Raw genomic sequence first — 16,786 nt, forward strand, 5'->3', positions numbered from 1 at the left:
CGGCGCCCATATGGGATCCCGGACGTGCAAGGCGAGGACCTTAACCACTTGCGCCACCGCGCCGGGCCCCAAAATGCCTCATTTTTAAAAATGAAATCCAGTGCTTAGGTTAGAAGAAAATAAAATTAGGAAAAGAAGATTTCATGTGGAGTATTTTAACTTTTTAAATAAAACATTGCAAAAAAAAAAAAACTAAACCACATTGTTCTCCCACTTAGTACAAATCTAGACTCTGGCTGGTTTATATGCTTTCATCTGATCAGCTATGAAAAAAAAAATCTGCAGGAAGATAATGAATGCCTTAGCCATAAAACAGACTGAGACTTAAGGAATTTCTGTATTTCCATCTCTTGAGCATTTGGATGCTATAGCAATTATTTCCTGCAATGACGCTTGTTTGGGGATGTTTTGAATAGTTTCACTGAAACAGCAAAGTCTCTTCGAGGCTGAGGACTGACTTTCAAAGACAGGCGATGGTTGAATACAGGAGTGTGAGGAAGACTGAAGAGGTGGGTGGATGAGGCTGCTGCCTACACAGGGCCAAGTTTGTAGCTGGATTTCTCGGTATCAGGGGTGATTCTAAGAGACTCGGGAGGACATGTTGAGAGTTGCTTGAGGAAGACAGCATGTGGGCTGGCAAAGTTGAGCTTAAAGCATTCAGGAATTTGACACGTGGCTACTGGCTGAGGTTAAGATATGTAATCCACTGATACCGTTGAGCCCTGGTAGAGTTACCTCTGTACCGGAACTGACCAGTCAATGGGTGCGTTCGAGATTACTGGAAGAAAAGCTGGTTATTTTGTATTTTGCATGGACAAAGATCCATAAAAGTCATGGATACGTTCTACCTCCGGGTTGATGGTGGTAGAGAAACAAGCCAATAAAGATAATTCAACAAAGAGGGACGCGCACTCCAAAAGAGGAAGAGGAAGAGATAAGCACCAGTTGTTTCACCCCGAACATGAGGACATTCTGCCTGGCCAGTATTGAGAATGCTCCCTGCCATGGAGGTGGGGAAATTCCTGAAGGAGCCTCTGAGCCTGTTCAGGGGAACCCTCCCCTCCATTGCTATCTGTATGCAAGAGCTCCACCTTCTGGAAGGTTCTTCCGTATTTCCTACCCGCTAGGTGTCTGCAGCTTTTGTAATTCATTCTGCAGCAGTAGGGGTGGACAGAAATGGATATTTTCATGGTTAAAGCTAATCAGTTCCTGAATCATTGTTCATGGCAAAAAAGAAATCTCTTGGTCCATGCACAGCCTGTGACAGCTTGATACAAGTGATAAGATTTGAATAAAAACAGTAAAAAAAAAAAAAAGAAGTGATAAAAGGAAGAAATATACACACATAGAGATATGCCTATATTTATATAATGAGGCGCAATAACACCTTAAAAACTGAAAAACTGGAATTCATTGAACTTGTTCATTCAACCGATACAGCTGAGTACCTACTAAGAATTAAGCACAGTGCCAGATATGGAGGACCCGGCAGTAACGAAGGGCATTCATGACAATGAAGAGTTTAGATTCAAGTTAGGGGGAAAATTGGAGTAATAATGCATTCTTGGTTTTGACAAGCTCAAAAACATTTGAGAAAATGATACAATGTGTGCCAAATCTGAGACTTAAGTGAGGAAAAAAGAAGCAGACAGAAATCTCACTTTTGCCTTTGATGGGACTTTTCCCTTAATTAACAAGCCCACATTGGAGAGTTGGTTGGGGGACCCACACTTTTGAACTAAACCACCTGTGCCTACATGACAATTCCAAATTGTCATCAAGTAGAAAAAGAAGCAGAGATCACCCTGCTGCAAAAGGGACCCAGGACTGAAGGAAAATGTGTCAGGAGCCAGTATTGTTGCTTAGTGGGTTGAGCCACCATTTGCAGCCCACACGGTTCATGTGGTTGCTGGAAGGACTTGGTTATTTCACCTCCATTCTAGCTCCATGCCAGCGCATCTGGACACGTGGATGACAGCCTGAATCCTCAAGTCCCTGCATGCTCCCAGGGACCTGGATGGGAGCTGCAGGTTCCTGGCGATGGCCTGGCCCGGGCTTGGCCATTGCTGTCATGTGCAGAGTGAACTGGCTGGTACGACATTACTAATTCTTGTTTTCAAATGCATTTTTAAAAAAAGAAAAAAAGAAAAAAACCTGTCAACTATTCAAGAAAAGTATGGTTTTCTTTCTTTAATAATGTTGCCATCATGGGAGTTTAAGGACTTTGATCTCAGGCAAGCCTGATTGGAAAAGCAGACTCAGTATAGCGGTTGCTCAGCGATTTCTCTGGATCCATACCTCTTTCTCTGTCTTTTGGATGGACACACTCTTTCTGGTTTTTGGTCTGAAGAATGTTCCCCTCTAGTTTGGAGCCTTTCTGATAAGACTCTGATTCTGCAAACATTTATCATCTTATTTGCATGAAAACCCAGTGCAGGTTTTGCCATTTAGCTGTTCCGACATAAACACGATGATTTAAAGGTAATTGTAACCTATTTTTCAGTGGGGCCTGGTGTGACTTCTGAGCAATATTTCTTGCCAGCCATACTCAGCATGGAATAGATTCTAATCCATCATACGTATTACTGCATCCCTAAAGGTAGTTTAATCTCCTTAGGGTCGTGAGGCTTGGTCATATTTCTTTAAAACATGACCAAAAAATGTTACCAGTCTGTCTTTGATGGCCATTATGTCTCTGGGAAGTACGTGCCGAGGAAATGTATCCCCAGGAAATGCCATCAGCAAAGACATCTGTTCTGCCCATCAGAATCCATACGTCTGCCGCATTCGTCTCCTTCCGTAGCTGCCACCTCTCACTTCCTGTTTCCTTGCTCTCAGAGAGAGAGAATGAATTGAGAGATGCTTGGGGTAGACAAGACAGTGGCAGTTCACAGCTGAAACTCAAGAATACAAAGGCAGAATTCATTTTCGTACTCATGGCTGGGCTTCTTAAATATTTCTAAAGCATCTGAATGATATTGAAATTCATAGGAAATTCCTGTGTACTTTCTCATAAGAACAATATATCCAAATATGTTTAATGTATTTTTCATAATAAAAATTATCCTCTAAGTGCTGAGAAATGAGTTTGATAAATAAGGATAATACACAGACAGTGGATGCAGTCCTTAAAATATCATATTTTATCAAGTAGCAAATTATTTGAGGAAATGTTTATATCATATATGCCTTGCAAAAAAAAATGCAAAGCTAGATTCAGCAAAATTTCAACTAATGATCCCAAATGCTAATATAATTTTGGATTGATTTTACTTATTTATATTTTCTTACTATAATTACGAGAGCTATGTTACTTTCCTGCAGACGAAATGAGTACCCTTTTTTAAAATAGAATAATCTGTTTTCCATGCTTTTAAAATACAACTATAATGACCATGTTACATTTCTAAAGTGAAAAACACTGCACTTGTCCTCTAAAATAAATGAAGCAGGAAAGCGGCCATGAATTTGCCATGATTGTCACCGGGGATTCGTTTTGCTTAATTTTAGCTTTGGAAGTTGGTAATGATTTTTGGGTGTCCTCCAAAGTCCCTTGTAATAAAGTCATGTTCCCCAGGATCTGGTGTTAATGATCAAAGACGGAATGTCACTGAAATCTGGTATCCGAAGGTGGGTCCTAGAAGGTGGTTAGGATCCATGTTAGCAAAATTACGTTGCTTGATTTGTGTTTATCAGAAATGTGATTTTGTGATTTGTTTCTGAAAGTTGCCTTCATGTGTTGCACAAACCCTGAGGTGCTTCTAAGGAATATCCTGTTGGTGGGACACTCACAGTCTCCCTTTGAAACCCAGCTGTGCATCCCCCAGGCTCCCAAGCCACTGCCCTGTCTCCTGCTTGCGAAAGATGCACTCATTTAATTCTGCATCCGGCAGCATTCCCTCATATTCAGAAGCAAATGTAGATACATTGCTGTTTTGTCCCCATTACTGTGTTGAAGATGATGCGGTTTAAAAAGGTATCAACGGCCCTTCTCCACTGTACCAGATAACGACCCCCAGCTCAAAATTGAATCCAGGTCTCCCACTGTGGGTGACAGGGGCTATGACTGGGTGCCCTCCGGGGTGCAGAAGGGGGCTGGATTGGAAGCAGGGCAGATGGGACTCAGACCAACGCTCCAAGATGGGATATGGGCATTCCAAGCAGTGACTTAATTCCACTGAGCCCCGGTGTGCACTCCGAAAGTACATTCCTTTGTTTGCAATAATCGTGCCCCATAAAAACTTTAGGAGAAGTTACTCATAACTTCCTCTGAGTGATTCCTTAATAAATCATCCAGAATACAATATTTATATTTGGTCAATAAAACCCCAAGCAGCTAAAAATATCTCGAGTGGCACAATTAAGAGGGATCTTGAGTTCTAGAAGAATCTTGAGTTCTAGAAGGTCTAGAAGATATTTCATCAAGAGGCTCCCAAAGAAAAGTTGACCTTTTCCTATCCAACTTTAATGATCAGAGAAGAAAAGAGTAACCCTTACATGGACACTCAGAGAACATTGAGCAGAATTCAAAATATCCAGAGAAGGGCTACACAGAACGATGTGACCAGTTAGTGAATTCAGTAGCAAAAACAGAGAAGGTGGCATGGGTCCTCTTGGTTAGCTTCTCTGGGGAAAAAAAAAAAATGAGAATAACTCAAGAAGTCCTCAGATGCCCCAAGCTCAGTGAGCTGTGAAATACGATAAAGAGCTTTGGTTGAGGAGTCGTGCCAAGTGGCACCCCGGCTGCCCAATCGTGGAGCACAGGGAAGGTTGCAACACGGAAGATAACGTTTTATCAATCAGCGTTATTGAGCGATTCGGAGATTATCACTTTTGGCTGCCCCTTCAGAAGACCATAAATTAATCCCTAGGAGATAAACCAACATATGTAATCAAATTAACTTTGAACTAAACAACACGTGTAGGAAAAAAAATAGGAACAGCAGTTGGACAATTGTTGATTGCAAAGTGCATGACACAGATATTAATTTCATTTCACAGGTTTCTTGTTAATTTTCGAAAAATGTTGTAAGGAAAGGGAATAGGGTGTTTTCATGCTTATTCCAGACTATTGTGTGTAAAAGATATCTGTTCTTAACTTCTGAAAAAGACTTTCTGGTTGGCATTCATGATTCCATTAAATCTCTGTATAAGCAAAGGCAAAGAAAAACAGTTTATATTTAAATGCCCAAAGCCAATTTTGTTCCATCACTGTCTGATTTTTCCTTAGAAATTTTTCTACAAAAAGCTGGAGATTTCTAAAAATTTAGGTTGACCAGAACAAATACAAATTTCTTAGGAATTGAAGTTTCCTGTGACTAACGAAGATTACCTTGTAAGAGCACAGCTGAGGACCCGGCGCAATAGCCTAGTGGCTAAAGTCCTCACCTTGCATGAGCCAGGATCCCATATGATTGCCGATTCTAATCCCGGCAGCCCCACTTCCCATCCAGCACCATGCCTGTGGCCTGGGAAAGCGGTTGAGGACGGTCCAAAGCCTTGGGACCCTGCACCCACGTGAGAGACCCGGAAGAAGTTCCTGGCTCCTGGCATTCTGTTTGACAGCTGCTCAGCTCAGGTTATACCAGCACTGTGAGTAGAAGCAGTCTGTTTACTTGATCTGCCTTACTTAGAAAAATTCAATCAATTGGAAAACTGCGAGCCAGGATGAGAGCCCCAGAGAGACAAATAGAACCTTGTAATCTGTTAGTTCACTCTCCAAGTGTCCGCAACAGATGGAGCCTCTGGGAACTGGGAATTCTGTCCAGGTCTTCCATGAAGGTGGCAGGGGCCCATCACATGGAACCATCACATGCTACTTCCCGAGCTGGAATCCAGCATGGAACTGGGATGTACCCAGGCGCTCCAATCTGAAAGGTGGTGTCCTAGGTATCTTAACCCACCCCAGTGGTTCTTACTTTGTTTTACAATACCAGTCCCTAAGGGGCTGGTGGGTTAGCCTAGTAGTTAAAGTCCTCACCTTGCATGCACTGGGATCCCACATGGTTGCCAGTTCCTATCCGGGATGCTCCACTTCCCATCCAGCTCCCTGCTTGTGGCCTGGGAAAGCAGTCAAGGACGGCCCAAAGCCTTGGGACCCTGCACCCACGTGGGAGACCTGGAAGAAGTTCCTGGCTTCTGGCTCCTGGCTTCGGATCGGCTCAGCTCAGACCATCGCGGCCACTTGGGGAGTGAATCAGTGGATGGAAGATCTTTCTCTCTGTCTCTCCTTCTCTCTGTAAATTTGGTTTCCCAATAGAAATAAATATATCGTTTTCAAAGAAAATACCCTAGGCAGCCATCTGGACTCCACAGTCATGGGCAATTTATTAAAGGGAAATTTCTAAAAAGGGGGAAAAAATACCAATCCCTAATTCATATAATGACTAATTTTCCGTGTTATGAACCATTGTTCTTTTTGATGATTTATTTCATCATTGATACATTTTATGCAGTCCAATATGGTAATTTGGTACATGTATGCACTACGTAATAACCAAACCAGGTACATGCATAAATTACAGGATCATTGCTTCCGCAGGTTTGGTACCTGGATCATCAGATCCGTGTCGGAGATGTTTAAGAAATACAACTTCCTGGGTTATTCACCAAACTACTGAGTCAGGATCTCTGAGAATGGAGTAAAACATTAACTTTTAACTTGGTTCTGTGATTATTTTTTTTAAAGATTTGTTTTTATTATTTTTTTATTGGAAAGGCGGATATACAGAGAGGAGAGACAGAGAGGAAGATCTTCCGTCCGATGATTCACTCCCCAAGTGAGCGCAACGGCCGATACCATGCCGATCTGAAGCCAGGAGACTCTTCCGGGTCTCCCACGTGGGTGCAGGGTCCCAAAGCTTTGGGCCGTCCTCGACTGCTTTCCCAGGCCACAGGCAGGGAGCTGGAAGGGAAGCGGGGCTGCAGGGATAGAACCGGTGCCCATATGGGATCCCGGGCGTGCAAGGCGAGGACCTTAACCACTTGCGCCACTGCGCCGGACCCCTCTGTGATTATTTTTAAATAGCTTAAATAGTTTAAATAGTTTGAAAACCGATCATGCTTAATTGTGTGTGTTAACTGGGTAAAACTGTATCATTTGTGTACAGGAAAATCAGATGTGGACTTGATAATGAAACGCACATGCCTGAGTATGCTGGAGTGATTCTTACGTAGAGGATGTGAGCAGAGCCCCAGGGATCTACGTGTTTGCTGTGCGTAGTACAATCATGACCCTTGGAGAAGTACTGACAGAGATGACCCTCAGTTCGATGGCAGTTGGCTGGCACCTTGGCCACCTCACTCAGGGTGCAGCAACACTGGAAGAGTGTTCTTTTGTTAAAAGCTATATTCGTAGGGTGACTTTCCAGAGAGGGAAACCCGCATTATTATGGCAAGGTTCATGTAGTCAGATGGAGTCTTCATCGGCACTGTGGTTTGAGTTTGGTGTAACCAATTCACTGATTTACCTCCATTGGCCATGATCAACTATTATGTGGCTTGGAAAACACACACACACATATAAACGTAGTGTGTGTGTGTGTGTGTGTGTGTGTGTGTGTATTCAGTCAGACCTGCTGTTTGATTTGAAAATACAATTCCTTGTATGGGACACAGATAAGATTAGCACTTCCTAAAAGAGCAATGACCTCTTAAAATAATAAAATTATAAACTGTGCTTGCATGAGTTGTCAAAAAGTACAATTTGAATAGCAGCATGCTCTGCTTTTTAAAGCCTTAAAACCAGAAGCAAAAAAACAAAACAAAACCAAAAAATCCATGTGTGCCAGCTCACATTGTGTTTAAAAACTCCATTGCTCCAGGGTGGAAAACAAAGTCATCCCCCACCTCCTGTTTTTCTAAAACTTGTCATTGACCAAAGTCAGAGTCCACGAAACCCTAAATAAATCTACAGTGGCTAAAGTCTATCAGGCAGATTCAAAGGAACCCTTAACAAATGCAATGCTTACCAAAGGAGAAACTGCACAAAATCCTACGACTGTGCTTACATGCCCAAACTGATCCAGTGAGCCAGCACATGTTAGAGCGCCATGGCGTTGGTAACATGATCTCCATTTGCGTTCCAGCTGTTTGAGAAAGTCAAAGAAATGTGTCCCAATGTGCACGAGAAGATCCGCGCCATCTCCGCTGACCTCAACCACAACGACTTTGCCATGAGCAAGGAGGACCTGCAGGAGCTGCTGTCTTGCACCAACATCATCTTCCACTGCGCTGCCACTGTCCGCTTTGACGACCCTCTCAGGTGCACAGCCTTCCCTCTCGCCTCCTGTGTGGCTGCATGGACGTGTGTGTGTGTACGTGTGTAAGAAGCAAGGTGGCTTCTATAGGCAGTGCATGCATCCTCAACAGAAAATGCAAGAAAACAAAATCTGAAACTCCACTGTGCATGTAATACAATGTATCTAGCTGTTGACCCACTAAGCGTGACATTCAGCAAGCAATTTGATATGAACATTGTTTAATCATTTCGTTCTCATTTTAATTAGATTGGGATTAGATGTCAAATGCCATTCAAAACCTTTTGTCTGTATGAGTTAGTCTTTCTCTTTCTCAATTATTATACTAATAGGTTTTCTGATGTTGGATAAGCCAAGTATTCCTGTAACGAATCATTTCATTGTCAGAACATCTTAAGTTTATATAGCTCTGTTAGCTACAGTATAGGATTTTGATATCAATTTTCATACTGGTCTTGGATCTTCATAAAGGCAACTTCACTGCTCATTTAAAAATTTATTGCTGCTCTCCTCAAGTTCTTTTGTGCTTTCCAACTTAAGTGTGATGTTAATTTATGTAGAGAAGCCCTTTCACACATGCAGGGGACTGTCTTTTGTTTCTTCCCTCCAGTCAATTCAGATCAAGTGACCTCCAAATACAAAACATATAGTGCTAAGGCGAAGAGGATTTATGTACGCAAAACCCAGCAGCAGCAGCGTCCGGTTTTACCCAATGCAGCCAGGACCCATCTTGTTCTTCTGGTCCTTTGCAGCTGTCGCTCAAAGTTCATGTCAGTTATAAGAGGGGTGGGGGGAATCCCCAGCGCCTATAAAACTATACTACATAATACAATGTAAGCAACAATAAAAAAAAAATAATAATAAAAAAAAAAAGAGTGGGTTGTAGGGAACTGATGCACTCCCTGTGTTCTGCCTCCTCTTCCTAGACACGCTGTGCAGCTGAATGTCACAGCCACCCAGCAGCTCCTGCTTATGGCCAGTCAGATGCCAAAGCTGGAAGCCTTCATCCACATCTCTACCGCCTTTTCCAACTGTAACCTGAAACATATCGATGAAGTGATCTATCCATGCCCCGTGGAGCCAAAAAAACTCATCGACTCCATGGAGTAAGTTGGATCAAATGAAGGGGAATGGAAAGGAAGGGTTGTGTTCCAAGGCTTGAGAGTCCTTCATTAACGGTGGACAAAGTGGCGTACCCCTCAAACCAAGTATTTCCACAGGGGATATCTTGGATGCCACATCCTGCTGGTCTACTGAGGCCCTTTTAGGAAGTACTAAAGAGGAAGGAGGTACAAAGAAATGCTTTATTATGTGATTTGTGAGTGTATGAGGTTGTATATAGGATATATGATCTATACTTGGAAGTGGCGTCACACTTCTTAAAGAACTCTGCATTGTTACACTAACTTAGTTTGACACAACTCCACAACCATCCAACGGTAAGACATGGAACCAGTCTCTTGGCCTCATTGAGCCCTGTTTCCTTCGTTTATAGTTGGGAAGATGAATTACGTTGCAAAAAACATTTACTGAAGTGCAGTAGAGCTAGCCATTGATCAAGTAGTTGGCACAGAAGACTAGGGAAGAAAGGGAATTCCTCTGAGTCTGTGCAAAAGAGTACAGTCTCAAACAAATTAACAAAAAAAAAGAGTACAATTTCTTGTCCTAATTGTCTGAGATATACTTTCTATATTGTTTTATTGCATAGGAAAAATAGTTCATTATCTTCTTCTTGCCAAGTAATAGGAATCATTTTCTTCTTAGGTATTGGACGTGGTCTCTGAGTGTTTTTTTTTCATTTTTTCCTTCATTCTCTTGTTTATTTTTATCAAGTTTATCCTGTTTTGTGATTTTTTTTAACTCCTCATAAAAATATTACAGCAGAAATGTGACTATTGACAGTATCACTTTGTGTAATGCTGTATTTATATTTAGAATCAACTCTGTAAAAATATTTAGACAACTAAAAAGTCTACTCCCTTCAGGGAAATTATTTATCTCCTCCAGCTCCAAGATTAGATATATATATTTATATTTTTACACATCATTTGAAACTATCCCGGACATTGTGGTATAACAGATACAGCTGCTGCCTCTGCTGCTGGCATCTTATATGAGAGCTGATTCACGCTCCAGCTGCTCCACCTCGGATCCAGCTCCCACCTAATGTACCTGAGGAAGCCGCAGAGGATGATCCCAGGTGCTTGGGCCCCTGTACCCATGTCGGAGGCCCGGCAGAGGCTCCTGGTCCAGGTCTGGCACCACCCAGCCATTGTGGCTATTTGTGGAAAGTAGATCAGCATGTGCAAAATTTTTCTCTCTCTCTCCTTGTGTAACTCTGCCTTTCAAATAAATAAATCTTTTTTTTTTTTAAATCCAGAACAAAGAATGAGAGTCACCTGAAAGATCTAAAGGTTAGTTGACGTTTCTAATAAATGCTCAGCTGATGTAAAAGAACATTTAGTTAACTCAGAGCCAGGCTAATCGGGGAAAAGGCAGATGTAGTTTGCTGTTAAACATCTACTATAGTTTGGACGTGAGCTTGGATTTCCCCCGCAGACCATGGGTTAAAGGCTTGGTCTCCAGGGCAGTGACAGCATTAATAGCTAAGATCTCGTGGGAGGTCCATGAGTCCTTGGGGGCTTTGCTGTGGAGGGCAGTTAGCATGAGAGAGTGGTTATAAAAGCCTGCAGTGAGCCCAGACATTCTCTCTGCCTTGTGGCTCACCACGAGCTTTCCTCTGCACGTGCTTCACTGGACTCTGAGGACATCCAGCCCAGGGCCCAGCCGTGGGTTTGGACCTTTAAGACCACACGTTAAAGCAGTAGCCTGTCTCAGGTGTTTCCCTGCAGTGACCAAGTAGCTGAACGATACAAGGCCCACCCAGCTACATGTAAAGCCGTGGTGCGTTTACAGCAGGGACGTCGCTGGCTTGCCAGCAGGTTCCCTTTTCCAGTGTTGTCTCCTGGTCAGTGCAGTGCAGACAGTGAGCTCCTCAGAGAAGAGGCAGACCTGTTGTGATTCCTGGAGCTCCCTGCAGCGCAGGTGCTCAGTGAGATCGGAGCAGTCAGAAAAGGGCCAGGACCAGCTAGTTCAACTGGTGCGGGGGCTTCTAGAAGCCCTCTCTACCACCTCCTCCCTCCTGCACGGAATCCATCACCAAATACCCCTGGCTTTTTAAGAGAGGAGTTGGCACTCAGCGCTTGGCACACTCCCTCAAGTAGAGGTCATCTGGAAAGTAGAGAGGATGGCTCCGTGGGTTATAGTCAAACTGCAATTGGCATTTGAAAAGAAAATAAATACACTTTATATCAGACTTCCATTTATTGTCCTCCAAAGATAACAATTATGTGAACAAACACGCAACCACACAGAAGTGGGAATAAAATTAAATTCCACCTCCACAAAATACTTTTAGAATTCAATTACAGTATTAAAGTGCTTTTTTTTTTCCTTTTCAAAAATCAATAGGAAAAAAAAAAACCCCTCATATCCAGGATTCTAAATCCAGGCCCAACTGTCCAGTGTCCCTTCTCCACTGGCATCTATGCTGTACTCAGAGGAACGCCATGGCCCCTCCCAGACTTGGTCACCTTGGCTTAGTAGGTCTGTTCTCAGAGCCTGCCTCTGGCTCAGCTTCATTTGCGTTATCGCCCACTCAGGAGCTCTCTCCTGGGGCTTCCCAGGCTCCTGGATCACAACGCTTAAGATAATTCATTATAACTATCCCATTGCTTCTTGTTGTTCTCCACTGGACAACCAGCTGGTCAACAAAGACGGCATTTCTCATGCCTCCGTCTGTCACTTCGTGCCAGTACACATTAAAGACTCAAATACTTGCAAAGTAGATGAAAACTGTTTCCCGTTATTATTGGAAGACCTGGAGGCAGAGGGAGACAAAGACAGAGGCAGTGAGCTCCCAACCACTCCCTAAGAGGCCACAACAGGTGATATCAGGTGGGGGCCACACTTGGGAATCTAACCCACATTCTCCATGGGAGAAGCAGGGACCTAATTCCTGGAGTCATCACTGGTCTGCTCTGGCAGTAAGCTAACTCATGAGCCAGAACTGGGACTCGAGCCCAGGTGCTCCAAAGTGAACCCTAGGCTAAATGCCTGCTTTTGGATTCTCATCACGTTGTTCCAGCCTTTTTGTTTGTTTGTTTGCACATCAGTTAGAATAGATGACTGGATTTCCTAAGTGTGAGATTTTGGGATTATGGAAGTCTTGTGTGCAACATATCTTTATACCCACATTACATCCATGAAAAAAAAAAAAAGATTTTAGTTCAAATGCAGATTTACAGAGAGAAGGAGAGACAAAGAGAGACATTCTGCATCTGCTGCTTCACTCCTCCAATGACCACAGCTGCTGGAGCTGGGCAAGTCCAAGCCAGGAGCCTGTCAGGGTATAAGGCCCCAAGGATTCGAGCCACCTTTCACTGCTTTCCCAGCTGCATTAGCAGGGAGCTGGAGCCAAAGTGGAGCAGCCAGAACTGGGATCAGCACCCATATGAATGCCAGGGGTTGGAGGAGGCTTAAGCTATTACGTCATAATACTGGTTCCCTCCCCCCCCCCATTTTTTTAAATCTGTATTCACTTATTTGAAGGACAGTGTGACAGAGGAGGATACATAGAGAATTTCTGCCTGTTGATACACTGCTCAAGTGTCAACAATGATCAAAATGGCCAGAAGCTGCAACTAGATCTCGAGTCATCTTACATTACCATCTGCGTACATTAGCAGAGCCTGGATCGGGAGCTCAGAGCAGCCAGGACTTGAACTAGACACTTCACAATGGAATGTGGATATCCCAAACGGGCAGCAGAATCCATTGTATCTCGATTCCTGTTCCTTAATTATTTCTAATGGTCCGTTCTTCCTTCTCAAATGTTTAGTGAAACTTGTATGTAACATTTTGGATAATATTTTAAATTAAGCCCAACATCTCCTCAGGAACAAGGTCATGTTTCATGACTGGTTCCATAAATACTGTACCAAATGAAATTTTTGGACGATTTAGAATAGCAAAGAATATTAAATATTCTAAAGAAGTCTCTGACTTCTTATTGCTTTGGTAATAGACCCGGAGTAGCAGTCCAGAGCTGGCAAGTTCCCATGTCGTTTGGAAGTTTTCATTTCCAGGGCAGCTGTGACAACACTGGTGCACAATGAGATCTGCTAGAATACTCAAAGAGCCAAGGCTTACGACAGGATGATCTGATGTTGAAAGCAAAGTCATCCAGGAACGTGTGAAAATTGGGCCTCTGCATTTCCCAGAAAGTCAGCTGAATATGACTCTCCATTCTGGTAATTAGAAGAGGATCTGCAGGTTTCGGGCTGTGGATTTGCTCCATCGTGTGGGCCACAGGGACACGGATCAAGGCCCTCAGAAAAGCCAACGCATCTGTGAATGCAGCTCACACCTGGTCCTTGCCCCACACTCGCAGAGCTTAGAGCTCCCCTCACTTGCTGTCCACCCAACAGCTTCAGGCTTTCGGGCCTCAGCTGTCCTCCCTCAGACACGTTTTGAAAACTTCCAGAGCTATCTTGGTCTGGAACCATTCCCTATAGCTGGAATTGAACTGCGTTAACAACAAAAGCATACACACATTTTAGTAACTCAAATGATGTCTGTCATTAGTATGACTGCCATGACTGTTAACCAGTCGTTGTTGCAACTCTCACACCTGCAGTTGCCTTCTCCCCACATCTGAACTGGTGTGGATAACCTCTTGTGTGATGGTGTTGCCAGTCCTAAGTATTTCTTTATTGTTCCAACTTCTACACATTTGGCAACCTCTGCCTTTAGAAATGTCAGTGCATTAATGACCCCCAAATTCCCAGTTACCAAATTGATAGCTTAAGTAGAATGTTTATTTCTTAACATGTACATAAAAGATCAGGAAAGAGTTTTCTGGCTGATGCTTTTCCTGTTTTCCAAGTCAGGATAACTCAGGAAAGCTGCTAAAGAAGACAAGGAACTTTTGTACTTTAATACGCAATGTCTTCTTGAGAACAGACTGCAGTGTATTCAGACTTAATGACTGAAATGGGTAGAATCAGTTTCTTTCAAAAATTCCCTAGTATGCCTGACAATAACCAGGGCTTGTTTAAAAAAAAAAAAATGTGGATTGATAACTCTTATCCCTGAAGACTGACTTACTCTTTCTAAAATGTTGCACAGGAATCTGCATTTATTCAAACCAGGATGTCTGTGCCGTATCTTTTAACGGACAGGTTTGGAGTTTAACACATCTTTCTTAACAACCTACACCCCTCCCTTTTCCTGCTCATCTCACCTTCTGTGGCCCTTGAATTTCTAGAGCCTTTGGGAGAATGGAAGTCCCTGTAGCTGCTACGAATCACACTTCTGAAGTTTTCTGGCTGCCAGTAGGCTTGGTTAAAGCCTCCGTGTAGAAGGGAAATGGTGTTTCTTGACCAAGCACTGGGCGAGGGCAACGGGCTATGGTGGGCGCACTGAAGGCAGCGGGCTTTGGTGGGCGCACTGAAGGCAGCGGGCTATGGTGGGCGCACTGAAGGCCAGGAGTGGATGAAGAGGGGCCTGAAGACTGCAGGCATCTGACAGGGGAACCAGGAAAAGAGTTCAGATTTTCAAATTTTGTACATTGTTACATTATGAGTTGATCTATTGTAGGAATAAGAGGAAAAATAAATTCTAGCACTTTGTGCTTTTATTTTCAGAGCCTCACAAAAGCTGACAAAAAGCTGAAAATTCTGCATACCTTAACATTTACAGATTTTTTTTTTCTGGAAAAGAAAAAACAATCAACTTTGGTGTATATATTTTCTTCGGTGTGCTGTTGTTATCTGAACTTAGAAAAAAATCCTTTGCACTCCTGCCTCAAAAACAAACAAACAAACTGAAGTAAATCATGTTACCAAAGCAAAGTTGATTTCACCTACAGCTTCAGAGGTGCCAGGATATGACACCTGTTGTCATACGACACCTGTTGTGGGGAGGACCTCAAGGCGAAGGGTGAAGGCAGTGAAAACCACACGTTGTATCAGGAGGTCCCATTTCAGATCAGGAAGCCAAAAGACTGGCGTCTTGCAATTCGCTTGTGAGGGAGCGACCACCCCAGTTAACCCGAGGATCTGTGAGTGACCACCCCAGTTAACCCGAGGATCTGTGAGTGACCACCCCAGTTAACCCCGAGGATCTGTGAGCGACCACTACAGTTAACCCGAGGATCTGTGAGCGACCACCCCAGTTAACCCTAGGATCTGTGTGTGACCACCCCAGTTAACCCGAGGATCTGTGAGCGACCACCCCAGTTAACCCGAGGATCTGTGAGCGACCACCCCAGTTAACCCGAGGATCTGTGAGCGACCACCCCAGTTAACCCGAGGATCTGTGAGCGACCACCCCAGTTAACCCGAGGATCTGTGTGTGACCACCCCAGTTAACCCGAGGATCTGTGAGCGACCACCCCAGTTAACCCTAGGATCTGTGTGTGACCACCCCAGTTAACCCAAAACTTGGCCACAGGGTGCTGAGGGATGTTTGGTTCATTTTAGAAACGTGCTTTGTCTTACAGGATGTCTTTCCCCTCATGCTAATGGACTTACTCTTGTCAAAACAAGCAATGGCATTGTTGTTTCAGGAGCACAAACTGAACAGATGTCCTGAAAAGGAACTTGGGAAGCCAGGTGGATTTTTTTTTTTTTCCCTAAATACGCTGGTGTCTGACTCTGTGAGGTTGTAGATGTTTTTTGGGGCACTGTTAGCAAAGATACTTTACAGTGGACTCTCAGCCGTGCAGCTACAAGCCGATTTGTTGTTTTAATAGGAGAAAATAAGGATGACTTCATTGCACTGGTTCTTTTCAGTTCATCTAGGAGCTGTGAGTTCAGTTGTGAATATGCCCTTTTGTCTTCCGGGTAACCTGAGAAGTTGACACAGTTGTTGCCATTTTTTCACAAGTGGCATCAGGCCACTTGTCCTTAGCGTTCAGCGACTCATCATGGCAGCAAAGCAGCGACAGCTAACAGTGTCTACAGCCGGGATACGCTGTGATGAAGTTGACACAGTTGTTGCCATTTTTTCACAAGTGGCATCAGGCCACTTGTCGTTAGCGTTCAGCAACTCGTCATGGCAGCAAAGCAGCGACAGCTAACGGTGTCTACAGCCGGGGTACGCTGTGATGTTCTCTCCCATAGGAGTAGGAGCAAGTTCTGAAAATCATGCTAACATATCCAGGCAGCAGGGAAAGCTTGTAGGGTATGATTTCCCCAAATAGCTCTGCTCCCTAAAAGAAGCGTTAGCTGACAATCTTTTTGTTGTTCTTTTCTTACAAACATTGTAGATTCATTGAGTAGTTCTGACACGTTTTGTCAAAGGTTAGGCTAATGCTATAGTACCGTGGTTATCCGTGACACATGTCATCTTGTAAGTGGGAGTATTCAGTAATCAGGCTATTGTGGCTGTTTTGATGTGCTGTGCTGTCATCACTACACTTGACAGGCTCCAAAATGCATCAGAAATCTCCGGAAATAATTACC

At 43.6% G+C, this 16,786-nt stretch overlaps 1 protein-coding gene across 2 annotated transcripts in view; it reads left to right on the forward strand.

The window, feature by feature from the left end:
• The window catches only part of FAR2 (fatty acyl-CoA reductase 2), an 84,259-nt gene that overhangs the window by 46,606 nt on the left and 20,867 nt on the right, over positions 1–16,786 (forward strand). For both annotated transcript variants that reach the window (XM_040987463.1, XM_040987464.1), the window contains exons 3-4: positions 8,088–8,263; positions 9,185–9,364. In XM_040987463.1, the coding sequence (XP_040843397.1) occupies positions 8,088–8,263; positions 9,185–9,364 (356 nt within the window). The remainder of the gene's footprint in view (positions 1–8,087; positions 8,264–9,184; positions 9,365–16,786) is intronic.

Source organism: Ochotona curzoniae, unplaced genomic scaffold (genome assembly GCF_017591425.1).
Source record: "Ochotona curzoniae isolate NIBS_2020 unplaced genomic scaffold, NIBS_Ocur_1.0 contig_4645, whole genome shotgun sequence".
Classification (NCBI taxonomy): domain Eukaryota; kingdom Metazoa; phylum Chordata; class Mammalia; order Lagomorpha; family Ochotonidae; genus Ochotona; species Ochotona curzoniae.